This window comes from Acomys minous (genome assembly GCF_964271855.1).
Source record: "Acomys minous genome assembly, chromosome: 3".
Taxonomy (NCBI): Eukaryota; Metazoa; Chordata; class Mammalia; order Rodentia; family Muridae; genus Acomys; species Acomys minous.
The window spans coordinates 43,634,775-43,649,360 of NC_140485.1; the positions used below are offsets into that span (position 1 = coordinate 43,634,775).

The window sequence follows — 14,586 nt, forward strand, 5'->3', positions numbered from 1 at the left end:
GTGGCGCTTGAAGTCAGATCACACCCCCTGACGTTGGGTGCGGGTGAACACACAGCCCAGGCGCCCCGCTTTAAATCCTCAAAGTAAGGTCCTCTTAACCACGTGTCATAAAACACCCTGAGACACACATCTTGGAAAATAGAAACGTCAAGCTCAGCATCTTTGCCACATTTCAAGCCAGGTAATTACCTTCTCTCCCAAAGGGAATCTATTTTATGTATTTGTGTGCTTTCTAGGTTACAAGTTTCCCAGAGGCAATGATCTTGCTGCCTTCCACTCACTCCACACAAGGCCAAAGTGAAATGCACGTTTTACAATAACAACTTAATTATTCTCTATCCCTCTGAGCTACGTGATGGCCTGTTATATAATTGCCGGTAATACAGAAACCTATATAAACCTCATATAAACCCTTGCAATAAATGGAAGCTTTTATTTGACCTAGAAATAAATTGCTTATTTACTTCACCTTTCCAAGAGAAAAAAAAAAAAAGCAAACCATTTCCCTGCTAGTCTAAATTGTAAGTCATTTCACATCGACAGCAACACTACGCTTCAGCTTGTCATTTTTATTAAGTCATCAGAATTGAGATTTTTTTTTTTTAATGACACACAACAAGCACTTTGATAGAGTCTAAGATAATAAAATAGTTGAACAACTTTGACTTTTCTTAAGATTTACATTTGTATAGAAACAATCTGTGGGGTGCCTCACCTCGGAATGAAGGTGTCTAAAAGCAGTGACTCGCCAGCATCGCTTTAAATATTTGTCTGGTTGAAAGATGCGTATTTCATTCCCAACTGAAATGTACCTCCATGCAGTTTCCCTTGGCTTCAGAGCTTTAGGCCATGGGAAGGTGACCAAGAGAAACAGAATGACTACTCGTGTCTCTGTCCTTCCCCAGTGTGAAGGGGAAGTGATTGGAACAGGGTGGTCACCAAAGCCAGGAAGAAATTAATCGCACATCTCTAGCCCATGAACGACAAGGTCATGTCTAATCTTTACCCAGCTCTGCCTAGCTGGGAACGCCTATCTCGATGGCACAGTGCATGCAGGTCCCCAAATATCCCCTCCACTGATCTTGTCAGTTACTATGGATAGTCTGTGACCATAAATTCTCTCTAAGGGCTTGGTCTTTTTGTCACTGAAGTCTCAGCCTTTGCGTTATGTCAAGTGGATGCTATGTCTTAGAGCCCAGGGAGAGTCCACAATCTCCCGAGAAATGCCTCACCCACCCTCAGGTTCCCAAAGTGCCTAAGAATGAAGATCCCACTGAGACAGTGTCTTCACTGAACACCTCCCCGAAGGCGCCTGGGACTCTGGCCTAGATCATTCCGTTGATCTTAGTCCACTCATAGATGTCTTGTTCACACACTATGTCGGAGTTGATGAGAAGGTATCTGTCACCCACACAGAAATGCTTCTGACAGGCAGCGCACTTGAAACACTCCAGGTGATACACTTTGTCTTTCACTCGCATCGTCATCTCATAGGCACGGATCCTCTTGTCACAGGAAGCACAGAGACCGTCTTGACCAAAAAGCCTGGGGCAAAAAGAAAAGAAAAAAGCTAAGAGTCAGGGGCAGAGAAAACAGAAAAGAAGGGATTAGCAACAGCCTCCCTCTATCTATCAGGACTCCACACAAAACCGAGGAAAGGCTGGACCTAGTCGGATACAGTGGTACGCGTCTGTAATCCTAGCACTCAGGCGGCTGAGACCGGAGGATGGTAAGTTCCAAGCCGGACTAGGATATACAGTGATACGCTATCTAAAAATAAAAATCAAACAAACAAAAAAGCTGAACCCAGATGACTCTCTCCCTGAAAGCAGAGAGGATAGGCTGGGTGACCCTGTGGCGTTTTGTTTTCTGTTATTCCTCTCTTCCCTGTGTGGTCCAGCTATGGAAGAGATGCCACTGAAGTGACCTGTGAGAACTTCGGCAGGCCGTGCCAGAGGCACTCTCACTGCAGAAGAGGAGCTGGGGCCAGCCCTTGGAGGGGTAAACGCACCAGGACTGCAACAACATGGGCATTAGTATGAGGCTCCCAATTCTACCACGTCAGAAGCTACTAATTTCACCCATTGGAAAGTGTGCCTTGAGTCACCTCCCCACCCCCAATCTGCAAAGTCCGTGTTCACATGACCATTCACTGGAGCCCCAGCTGCCAGGAGACAGTAGTATCCCGGGAGACGAGCAATATCACTAATCAAGCCTCAGAGACCCAGAGGACAAACAGCATCTCTCCATGATGCACAGAAGACCTTCATTCATGCTCCTCCTGGAGAGATGACTTTTCTCACATCTAAATCAAGTTTTTCCTTAGCCTCGGGGCACCGGCCACTTAATCAAGCAACACTTAGAGGTAGGGTGTGAGAGGCAACTTAGCAGTAGTCAGCGCAAAGGTTCTCAGAGAGCTGGTTGGGGACTCCCAGCATCGGCAGCATACAGGAACTTGTTAGAAACGCAAATCTTCAACTATCCCTATCCCTGGCAAAGACACCTAAGGAAGGCTCAGCAGATTGTGGACTAACAGCCTAAGGATAGTCAACCTTTGAAGAATAGAAGAACCCCAGGACAGGAGCCAGAAGATAGTTTGGCCTTGGATTTCTCCGAGCCATCCTATCATCTACCTTGCTTAGATGTGAGTGCGATGCCTAGGGCATGCCAGCACACCAGAGGGCAACGACTGAGCCAAAACCGGCCATTCGAACACATCCCAGGTGTGCTCCCAACTGCTGCTCCAGGGGCCATTTTTACATGGGGCTTGTAGCATAGCGTGTCAGCATGCAGCTTCTGAGTAAGGTCTTTATGACCATTTCCAGTAAATGCTTGTCCTCATTAGAAGTTCTTACCAACTTACAAAATGGGAGAATCATCTGGTGCACCCTAAGAGGATGTGCGGGGAAGTAAAGACAGTGCTAAAGTTTACAACATCTGGCTGGAAGGAATGGCCTGTAAGAGGGGTCTGTGAGTGGACAGCTAGCTCAGCAGCAGCAGGGACAAGGCTCATCTCTCTCCTGGATCCCACTTTCTGTGCTGGAAGCCCAACACTGCATCCTACATGGCAGAGCTGAAGGCAGCTGTCACGTCGGAGGTCACAGAGCAGAAAGAGCATTCTGGTGCCCTGACCTTTCAGTAAGTTAAGTTTGGGACTGAGCAGAAACACACAACTGAGAAAACACTGTGCACTGAACGGATCTAACCGCCTGACATGTAAGATCCGTAAGGAAGGAGGGAGCTTTTCAAAGGAAAGTCAGGGGGCAAATTACAACACATCAGGCAGCTAATGTAGAATAGAGAAAAGAATAATGTTTGGGAGATAAGTTCAGGTCCCAGAATCCACCTCTAGCAGGGCAGGTGACTGCCTGGTCCTCTCCAGGCTTCTGTGCCTTACACTGTAAGTCCAAGCCTGGAGGCAAAGGTCTCGGCAGTCCACTTCAACTCCGGTACTCCACATGCTAACAGTAATGAAGGTAAGCCAGGACTTGCACTTAATGTGTGCGTTAACCTCTGGCTCAGAGAGCCCATTTCTTGCCTGGATATCCCAGAAGCAGATCACCGGGGAGATTTATGTTCAAGTGGTTGATGATGTCCTCAGGCAAGGTGGGAAAGAGGGAAGGGAGCCAAGGAGCAATCTCAGGTGCACAGCCTCTGAGGGAGCTTTGGCCCTACGTCTGGACTTATGAAGTCTAAGTCCTATCTTCAGGTGGCCTTGGGTCCCTCTAAACTGCAGGGATGGAGGAGTCCCCTGAAGTATGGGCCTTCAGCACCAGGCTCTGGTGAGACTGCTTATTTCTGGGTACAACAGGTGCTAGCTAGAGGTAGGTGCCGGCTGTTGAAACAGAACCACAAGCTAGAGGGGACTGCTCTACATAAACATTCATGAAAACTGGATCCACGGGGATCAAGGCTGGGTGCCCATATAAGCAGATGCTAACAACACAACGCAACAGTAACAGGTTTGAGTTGTACATAAGCAGGGGTGTGGGGGGGGGGGAGGGAGTTATAGGAGAGGGACTGGTCCTCAGTGGAGGATCCACCGAGGCATTCTGAACTTACCCTGTTAAAACAGGACCAGATATGCCAAAGGACTGAAGTAAACAAGTCCATGGCTAATGGACCATCCCTGAAGGAAAAAAATAAAATCGCTCCTCTGTCAAGAGGTGTCAGCACCTTAAGCTTTCTGCTGCCCATTTTAATAACAATAATATAAATATTAAAGGGTGGCTGGGAACGAGTGCACTAATGCAGAGTTAATTAACATGTTGCCTGGGAATGTAGCGGGGAGAAGAATTATTTCGTGTCACCAAGACACAAGTTAATTAACACTGGGCTCTCCCAGACTTTTTTTTTTTTTCCTCTCCTTTTTGAAAATGGAAAAGATTAACAAGCCCAGGCAAGGCTGCCTTTCTTCCTGAATGTTCTGTAAAACCGTGGAGATAGGGAGGAATCGGCTCCTTTGACCCTTACTGTATCTGACTTCATTTAATAAGATTCAAATGATTCGGCAGGGATGGAGGCGGGCGCCCAGTGGGAGTCATTTACTCAGCTGCTTTCGGGCTGATTTCACAGGCCTGGGGTGAGTAAAACCAGGTCTGTATTTATCTCCATCCTATTCCCTTATGACTTAAAAAAAAAAAAAAAGAAAGAAATTCAACAAAATTACACCCAGACCCACTTGCTCTCTTTTCTATTTGCCCCAAACCACTGCACTTGCAATGATTTTCACTGAAGAATGTAGGCGTGAAAAAGCTAATTCAGTCTTAGGGTGGACAGATAAGATCCCTTCAACTGTGGAATTACCAGCAAGAAGTTTTGTTTTTATTTCTCGTGTGCAATGCCCTGAGAACAAATCCAGGAGGAAGAGCCACCCCAGCAGCCCAGGGCACTGGAGTCTGAAAGAGCTTCTTCCACGGGCTAGATGGTCCTAAGATACCGGGGCTGCATGCTTGGTGGCCCCTCTGCCACAGCAGGATGACAAAGAACTGACAGTTGAACAGCTGAGTGGACCTGCCAGTACAGGGTGCAGAGGTACCACCAACGCAGCTAATACAGAAACTAGAGATGCTAGAACATGCCAGGCAAAGACACTCATTGGGTACCAGGACACTCACATCCAGGGGAAATGTTCCTGTCTCACTTGGCCTTGTGCACTTCCTATTTCACCCACCCATGGCCCCATCTCCTTGTCCATTATATTGGAAAAATAACTTGGGATGCCACCACGATATATGTCAGCCATAAAAATCAGCTAACGTCTATCCCTTAAGTCATGTGCCAAGTCAAGTGCTTCATTTGTATTGTTCTAATCTTGGAAGTAGCTACAATCACTATCCCCATTTTACAGACAGGAAATGGAGGCTTGTGTTCCTTGCCCAACGCCATAGCACTAGGAAGCAATGCGGCAGTGACGCAAACCTCGTGACCCAAGGCCCTTCTTCTCCTGTATACCCACCGAATGCCATCTTCCTGCTATGAGACTCAGAGCTTGGGGCTCACCAGCAAGAACAAATTATTTTTAAAGTTCTTCTCAATAATATTGGAAGTCATTCAAAAGGACATCTAAATATATGCATTTGTTTATTAAGTATTAAAATGAGGTCTTAAGAACCCACCCCCAAACTTATAGATTAACTCTCTCTGTACCCCCAGTTTCCAGGATATTGCCTGTTTCCCTATGTATGCTTCTCCAAACCTTATCCTTTGCTCTGACCCCTACCCCAGGAGTTTGGCTTTATTCTGAATTCTGTGTTTATTCTTCTCTTACCTTTAAAGACATAGGGATTTGCCATTCAGGGATGTGTCTCTGCAAGCACAGCCACGGCAGAGGAAGAGCTCATGGCCTCTCTGCAGAGGCAGCTAAGGCCCAGCCTCTATGGCCTGGCCTCCTTAGGCAGGCGGCTGCGAGCCAGAGTAGTAGCAAAAGACCCCTTGTCCAAAGCCAGATGTGCCCCAGGGGTGTGAGAGACATACCTGAGATAGTCTCTCCTGCACAACTTCCGTCCCAGTTTGTAGTAGAGGCGCCGCCCCACCTCTCCCAGCCGGCATCCACAGAGGTCACAGCTGAGGCAATCCTCATGCCAGTACTGGTCGATGGCTTTCAGGAAGTAGCGGTCCCCTATGTTCTGCTGGCAGCCACCACATGTCAGCAGGGATGGGGGTATCTGCAGCACCTCATCCACTGGTTCCCTGGGAAGGAGGCCAAGCATTAGGGATAACTCACCAAAGAGAGACAAACACAAGGTCCCAGGAATTGCTCTATGACAAATGGGGAACCTTACTACGTTTCCTTCCAGCACTGTAGGGAGAAAGGGCTACCTATCTAAGGACAGCCAACCTTAGATGAAGACCTTACCATTCAAAAACTCAAAAGACAGGATGCCAGGCGGTGGCCAAGACTCTTGCAGGTGGCGCTGGACCCTGGACTACAGTCCAGCACCATTGTGGACACCTCTGATCCCTTCTGCTTCTTCTGCCTTCCCCTTTTACTCTCTTCTGTCTTTCCAACCCTCCCAGGACACAGGCACTGACAAATCCCAGAAAACATACTTGGGACCAAAGCAACTGATGTGTGCTAAAAAATCTACAGATGATCTGTTCAATTCATCCCACTGAGCCCTTCCCAAGGCACAGAATCAACAGCAGAGAAGGAATCAAAATTCTGTTAGGTTGCCTTCTCCTTTCCAAAATAGAAAAATTCCATCAATGTCTAATTACTGAGATTGAACATTTGCATTCCAGCTTACTTTCTGAATGCATCTTGGACTGGAGAGTTAGCTTCATGGGTAGAGAGCCAGCCTAACACATCAGAGGCCTTAGGTTCAACTCTCCAGGACCACCTAAAGTGGGGGCATAACTCTAGCCAATCCAGAGGTTGATGCTGAAGGATCAAAATTTCATGCTCCCCATCAGCCTCACTGAGAGGCCAAGGGCGCACTGCGGGGTGGCACATGCTTTTAATCCCAGCACTCCAAGGCAGAGGCAGGTGGATCTCTGTGAGTTCAAGGCCAGCCTGGTCTACAAAGCAAATCTAGGACAGCCAGGGCTATTACACAGAGAAACCCTGTCTCAAAAAATAAAACAAAACAAAACAACAGAAGAAATGATAGAGCTGAGGGAATATTTGGGAAGAAATCTGAACCACAATGCCATTCCTTTTTTTGTGGGGTGGGGGTGTTCAAGACAGGGGTCCTCTGTGTAGCCTTGGCTGTCCTGGACTCATTTTGTAGACCAGGCTGGCCTCAAACTCACAGCAATCCACCTGCCTCTGCCTCCCACGTGTTAGCATTAAAGGCGTGCACCACCACACCCAGCCACAATGCCATTCTTAAGCAAATAGAGGACATCAGTGAGATTTTTTTCACAACCTTTTTTTTTTTCAATAGTTAAAATGATTTGAATAAAGTTAAATTAGTAAAGAAAGTAGAGGAGAGGGCAAACACGGACTTAAAGGGAATGGAAGGCAATTAAATTGATATCAAAATCTCAATCTGGGCACTTTGTTCACAGTGAGCCTGAGGGGTGTGTTTTTTCATTTAAAGTTATATTTAGGGGGTAGCGAGCTGATTAGGATGTAAGGGCGCTTGCTGCCAGCAAGCCTGATGATCTGCAGGACCCACATAGCGGAGGGAAAGTGCCAGTTCCAACAGGTTATCCTTTGGCTTACTTTGCCTTTCTGGGACCTGAATACTTTTGTTTTACATATAAGAAGATAGAACTTTCCTGAGAGAAAATGGACATGGAAGAGATGTTTGTGACATCAGTGGGAGACAGGGAACACTCAACCCTCTCAATGCTTGCTTATTAGTAATAATTAACAAGTGCTCTCTGGAGTGCTATTCAAATAAACCTATTTAAAAATATATCTAGTTTTTAAGAAGATTTTTAAAATTGGTTTCATTCCTATTATGAAACGCTCAGTGGAGTTTCCTCTTGGGTGCCCTGGGGCAGTAAGTCTGTGCCTTTTATTTGGCACTTTCACCAAGTAACCCTGTGGCCTAATTGGCACATTATAATTAGAGACAATGAGACTCAGAGAATGTGTGTTTATACAGCACTCCAACATCTTCAGGTGGCTCTGTCTAGGAGACCATTAGGCATCGGCTGTAAATACTTAGCTAAACGCTAACACCAAATCCACCATTGTCACATAAAATAAACAAATTGCCTTCTTTTAGAACAGGAAGTTTGAAGCCTAGGCCAGTTTCTTTAAAAAAAACAAGCAAATTAAGTCTTGGGAGGTTGTGTTGTTGTTGTTTTAGTGCTGAAGATCAAACCCAGGTCCCTACTCATGTTAGGCAAGGGCTTCACCACTGAGATTAATTTCTCAGCTCTTGTTTGTATTGTTTTTAATGATTTATTTTTATTTTTAATTGTATGTCTGGCCCCAGAAGGCCAGAGGCATCAGACACCCTGGAGATATGAGTACCTAATATGGGTGCTGGGAATCGAACTTGGGTCTTTGTAAGAGCTGGAGACGGTCTTAAGCATTTTAATTCCAGCACTCAGGATTCTGGGGATCAAACTCAGGCCATCAGGCTTGGTAGCAAGCATCTTTAGCAACTGAGGCAGCTTGCAAACCCTTTTCCTCCTTTTAAAATTTAAGACAAGATCTCACTAAATTGTACAGGCTGGCCTGGAACGTTCCATTACTCTGCCTCAGCCTCTCGTGTATATAGAATTACGGTGAGATGGCCTAAAATCATAAAGACTTTTAATAAGCTGGGCGTGGTGGCGCACACCTTTAATCCCTGCAATTGGGAGGCAGAGGCAGGTGGATCGCTGTGAGTTCGAGGCTAGCCTGGTCTACAAAGTGAGTCCAGGACAGCCAAGGCTACACAGAAACCCTGTCTCGAAAAACTGAAATACAAAACCAACCACTACTAGAGCCTTTGTTTCCACAGAGCATATGCGAGCACTTCCATCCTCCAATCTGAAACGTAGCTAAAGATCCTTGACCTATTAAACTGCACCAACTCAGAGCCAAATCTCTTCCCTTTGCAAAGCTCATGGTCCTGCTTTGGGCTTTTAAAACCGCCCACAGATATCCCATCATGCTCCATGTGCAGACGGCTGATGTTACTACCAGCCAACTGTAGAAGAGAAGAATCTGCACTTAGCTGGAACAAAATTCCCCAGAATTAAAGTGACCTGCAGGGGAGGCACGTGTGCTCATCAATCTCACAGTAGAGGAAATCTATGTTCATGAATTCTGGCTTCCTGTGTCCATTCTGCCTTGTGCCTATCTAGGCAAGCACCGATCTGAATCTGGAGCTGTGATGGGAAAGGCCCAAGCTGGCTTTGAGCAAGCACACAGTCAGGCTGCTGAGAGTAGAGTGAGTTGCAGTAAGAAAAGGCGTGACGGTCTGAGGGCAGACAAGGACAGGACAAACTACTGATTCAGTCTTTTTATAATTAACGACGATGTGACATTATCGCTGATGAGCAATTCAAGCCAAAGACTGAATGAGATTCACCTTAACTTAATATTTGATATTCTCCCACCAGCCTATCTCTTTAGCTTTGATTTCTGTCAAACTTTCTCAACAATTTAAAAAAAGGGGGGGGGGAGGCAATCTTCTGCCCACCTTTGCCACCTGGCTTGTCCCTCTTCAGTTGCAGCCTCCCTTCACTAGGTACATACTGGGAAAGGTGAACTGTCAGCAGGCCTTTGGACTAGGCACTCACTATTATAGCCTGGAGATACCTTTTGGTTTTCTAGTCTCAGGGTGGGGGGAAAGGCACAAATTTCGGAAAGTGCAAACTTCCTTTACAGAACCCAACCCTCAGGCTGGAGAGATGGCTCAGCAGTTTAGGGTGTTTTCTGCTCTTCCAAAGGACCCAAGTAGGGGGTCTCCACACCCAAAACAGTGGGCCACAGCCCACCTGTAACTCTGGCTCTAGGGGATCCCTCATCTCTGGCCTCCAGGGTGCCTGCACTCAGATGCACACACACACACACACACACACACACACACACACACACACACACACACAATTTAATAATAAACTGTTTTGGTAAGGAGCCGAACTCTGTAGATTGAACTTCTATTTGTGGCTAGGTTGTGCTGATGGAAAAGCTGTCAACACCAGTTTACCAGCCTGACTCCCTCACCGTCTAGTACTGTGTCTTGTCCAACTTCTGAAATCTCAGGGCTCAGATGTTCTTCTAAATTTATTTTTAAAAGGGAACAAGCTATGGACACCGACTTGTTTTTTATAAAGGGCTGTTGTTCTCCTGCAATTTTAAGGAAGCTGGTCTTCATGTCAACAAACCTAGCTCCTTTCCGAGCTGGTGTCTTAACCTTCAAGACTGAAGAGTGATGTTTATATTCTTGCTGGATCGTGGGACTTCCTGTGTTTTATGAGAACACGCTGGGTTTTTAATGCTGTGGACTGAGGGTAAAACCCAGGTAAATAAACACCACAGAAGGCTGAAATTGAAGGAGGAGGTGAGTGGGGAACTTCAGCAGGAAAGCACAATTATTTTAAAGCAGGAAAAGAAAAGGGGGTGGGGGAGCCACCAAAACAAATGCGTCTTAAAAGCCCAAATGGACAAGTCATTAACCAACTCCTTTGGTCTTGTGTTAACAAATCCCTTCAAAGGATTAGATGGGGACTTCAAAGGAATAAAAACTCAAAACCAGACAGCTAATGACTCTTAAAAGGGCATTTCCGTGGACGTGAAAATAATGATACCTCAAGCGCTCACGGCTCCCCTTGCTAAGACTAGAGAGTGGGCTAGGGTATGGGCTGGGGCCTGGGGATGCTCTTTGCAGACCAGTGCAAAGCTCAGAGCTCATTACAGCTCTGGCTCGCTGACCTCAAGCCCTTCGGAGAATTCCATGAGATTCTGTTCCCCAGAAAAATATACCTAGACCAAAAGAAAAAAGAAAAAAAAAAAAAAGCACTGACTTTCGAGGTTCTCATGCCCACACTAGGAGACTCCAGGGAGGGCCGAGCGTGTACCCGGAGGAACTCTGAATTAGCTATTCTAGAAGTCTCTGGAGGCCAGAACCAGTTCCCAGGTGGACAGGCGGACCTCATCAACTGCCCACAGCCGTGCTACTTGAAGCCGGGTAGGAAGGAAACTGTCAGGGACCCCAGGGACATTCTGGTTGGAGTGCACCCCCCACTTCAGGGCCAAATGGACCAAAAGAAAGGGAACCCTCCGAGGAAGGGTAAGAGGCGAGGAGGCAGAATCCAGCCCTCCATTCTTCCTGCCCCTGCACCTGTGCTTTGAAGCTCTGGGAGCTTGCTCCTGGGCAAACTTTTTGGCCCTGGTGAAGGTTTGGGGAGCTTTCCAGATAGCCCAGAGCAATCCGCAGGCTCGCCGGCCGACCTCAGTTACTGCTTCCGCGGTTCAGTCCTTCTCCGTGTCTCCAGAGTCACCCCTGAGGCAGGGGAGCCCCTGCGACACCGAGGGACCAAGGGCACCCTGCGGGCGCGCACCTGGAGTTAGCCCCTCGCACCTAGCCTGGGACCCGAAGTGGGGTGCGGGGACAAGAGCGCCACACTTACTCAGAGGGGTCCAGGCTCTTCCTTTCGATGGCCGAGGACATTGGGGAGGGAGGCGGCGTGCCTGGGGTTAGGGGCGCTCCCTTTGTGGCGCGTGGTTGGCCGGCTGCCTGGACTCGGACCCCCTCGGGTGCTCGGGCGCCGCCGCTCCTGCGCCTCCTCTTGCTTGGTCGCTCCGCGGGCGATCTCGCCCCTCCACACTCAAGGACAGTCACTGCGCTCCCTTCAAACGCCAAAGAGAGAGAGAGAGAGAGAGCTAATCACTCGGCTGCCCTGAGCGGGCGGCCGAGGCAGGGGGCCGGGGAGCAGCCCGGCCTCCCTCCGGCGGCTGCCGCAGCTGCCGCTGCTGCTCAGGACTTAACCTTCCATCCCGGTCCCGCTGCCGTCACAGCCACCGCCGCCGCCGCCCGGTCCCGATCGCGCGCAGTCGCCGGCTCCGCCCGGTCACCCCGAGCCCCTCGCACCTTCGCCGGGGTCGGGGCGCCGAGGGCAGAAAGGGGGCGGCGGCCTGGGGGCGGGGAGCGGACCGCGCGGCTCTCCCCAGGCTCCCTCCTCGCTTGCAAAGGTCTATTTTCGCTCAGCTTCCCTCTGTCTCTGGTTTCATTTCCTTTTTCCTGATCACGATTCAAATACAATAGAAGGAAATCACATTTAAAGAGACAGCTGCCCGCCCCCTCCCCCTTTTTTTTCTTCCCTTTTTTTTTTAAACGGGGCTCCTGGGGATTAGCAATCCAAACAGCAGCAGCAGAAGCAGCCGCAGCAACAGCCCAGACTTGGCTTCTTAAAGGGGCCCGCGGCAGAGACCGAGAGTCTCCCTTGAGCGCCTCTCCAGGGGCAAGAAGCTGGGCTGCCACTAAACCATCCTTTTCAGGGTTCCCCTTCTTCTGCCTTTCCCTTTTCGTTTCAGGCTGAAAGTAACCACCCGGCCGCTCCAGCAAGAAAGAAAAGACAAGAATGTGAAATAAGCACCTGCAGAAATGCAAGCGAAGCTAGTTACTGGCTCGAGTGCTCTCGTCTCGGGTTCGAGGTCCCAAGTCCACCGCCGCGGTGCTCTGCGATGCCTCGGACAGCGCGCCTATTGCTGGCGATGTGCTAGCGCCTGCGACTGCGCTCCAGAGAGGACACGCGAGCTGTGCGATCAGGGACCTCACGCGCTGGGTGCGCCTGAGCAGAGCTGGGGGCAGCTAAATCCCGTGGGGAGGGTGGCTGGGAGGGACCACGCTGTCCTGGTCTCCCCTCCATCTGCTAGCCGCAGAATTCCCTCCCTCAGCATCTTTCAAAGAGCGGACTCCAGTGGTTAGGCTGGCTATCTCTGTAAAGTGCCAGCAGTACTCGGACCAGAGGAAGTGCCTTTCCAATACTCAAGGACCTTACAGTTATTACTTACTAATTTTTGCCCTATATAAAGCAAAGAAAAAAACAGGCTGCCCCTTCAAGCTTGAAGACAAGTTCTTGAACGAGAAAGAAATGCAAAAGGGAAGAGGGAACTCTAGCTAACTGCTTTTCTAGGAAGAAAAACTTGGGTTCCTCTAGACTTCGAGTTTCTTGAAACTGAGTTCAGAAGGCCCGTTAGCTTATGATGATGCCAGTCTTCGGGCTTGTAAAGAGGAAACTCCCAAGTGCTTTCAGAATCCATTGTTAAATAAGGACAGCCTGGATCAAGGCCATAGGCATCTCACGCCCATTCTAAAGATTGTTTTTGCGCAGCCTAGACCAGCTCACCCTGGAAGATGACTATGGAACTCAGAAATTAATCCCTTGATTCCTCTTACAGAGCTAAATCCTGAATGATTTCTCACGAGTAGTAACCTGTGTGCATGCCCTTGTGTTGGTCCAAAACCCACCTTCGATATATAAAAAGGCATTCTCCTATTTAGGTCCTTGGATTTGTTGTTGTTGTTGTTTTGTTTTGTTTTTAATTAAAAACCAAAAATCTTTACAATGTTTATATGATAAATACATAACTTGTTGTTCTACTTTCATTTCTGTCTGAGGTGAAAATGAGCATTGCTCGTGGTGGCGCATGCCTTTAATCCCAGCACTTGGGAAGCAGAGGCAGGCAGATCTCTGTGAGTTCGAGTCAGCCTGGTGTACAATGGAAGTCCAGGTCAGCTAAGGCTATACACATAGAGACCCTATCTTGAGGAGGAGGAGGAGGAGGAGGAGGAGGAGGAGGAGAAGAATTCTAAGTCATCCTCCCCTACATCATTAAAGACCAGTGGGGGCTACAGGAGACACTGTCTCAAAAACCAAAGGAAGAAAGAGAAACAATGAAAATACATAGGTTGTGATTAGTAGTTTATCTACTTAATAGTGATATTTTAATGCTGAAACTCTGGGACCAGATTTCCTGGGGTTGATTTAGATACTTACCAGCTCATGTGACTAGGAAAACTGCCCCCAAGACACACTATAAAGAGAGTGGCTGATGAGTCTGCCTATATTTTAACCCACCTTTAACCATCCTGTGAACCAGGCTCAACAGCAAGTTTACATTCTTAACATCCTCATTAGTAAAATAGGAATAATGGCACATACTTGGAGGGGTTGGTGTAAGGATTGGCTGAGCTACGCACCTCATGTATGGCACATGGATCGTGAATGGAGTGAGAGTGTGTGTGTGTGTGTGTGTGTGTGTGTGTGTGTGTGTGTGTGTGCGTGCTACCACTTTCCTTGCTCCAATTTTCCATGGGGTTGGAATCAGTTATTAAAATAAATATCTCCTTGGGCTCCAAAAGGTAACTGTGGAATGGCCAAGTCCAGGGAATAAAGATTTCTTTATACTTCTGCTTTGGCCTGAATGTGTTGGGGGGGGGGCACGGTTTGCATGTGACCTTGGGTCAGTTTCTTATCTTTCACAACTCTTTGGGGAAAGCCTTCTTCGAGAAGGTGCATATTTGATATGATGATATCTTAAGATTTCAATTTCACACACAGTGGCTGTAAGAAATTACTGCCTACTGGTGGGACTTCATTCCTATTCTATGGGCAATTAAGTCACCCAAATTTAAGTATAACATTTAGAATCGAGTCTCAAAAATGTGTTTTTATTATAGATGATTTTAA

The 14,586-nt window shown here is 47.8% G+C and overlaps 1 protein-coding gene across 3 annotated transcripts; it reads right to left on the reverse strand.

Moving 5' to 3' along the window:
• Positions 1-549: 549 nt before the first annotated feature.
• Positions 550-12,630, reverse strand: LMO2 (LIM domain only 2). Of its 3 annotated transcripts, none has more exons than XM_084774978.1 (4): positions 12,490-12,630; positions 11,524-11,743; positions 5,977-6,192; positions 550-1,545 (listed from the first exon to the last, which is right to left on the reverse strand). In XM_084774978.1, the coding sequence occupies exons 2-4, from the start codon at positions 11,562-11,564 to the stop codon at positions 1,326-1,328; spliced, it is 477 nt and encodes a 158-aa protein (XP_084631104.1). In that variant the 5' UTR covers positions 11,565-11,743; positions 12,490-12,630; the 3' UTR covers positions 550-1,325. The 3 variants fall into 3 exon arrangements, with proteins under 3 accessions (XP_084631104.1, XP_084631102.1, XP_084631103.1); XM_084774976.1 differs by lacking the exon at positions 12,490-12,630 and adding an exon at positions 11,883-12,433; XM_084774977.1 differs by lacking the exon at positions 12,490-12,630 and adding an exon at positions 11,985-12,430.
• Positions 12,631-14,586: the final 1,956 nt, after the last annotated feature.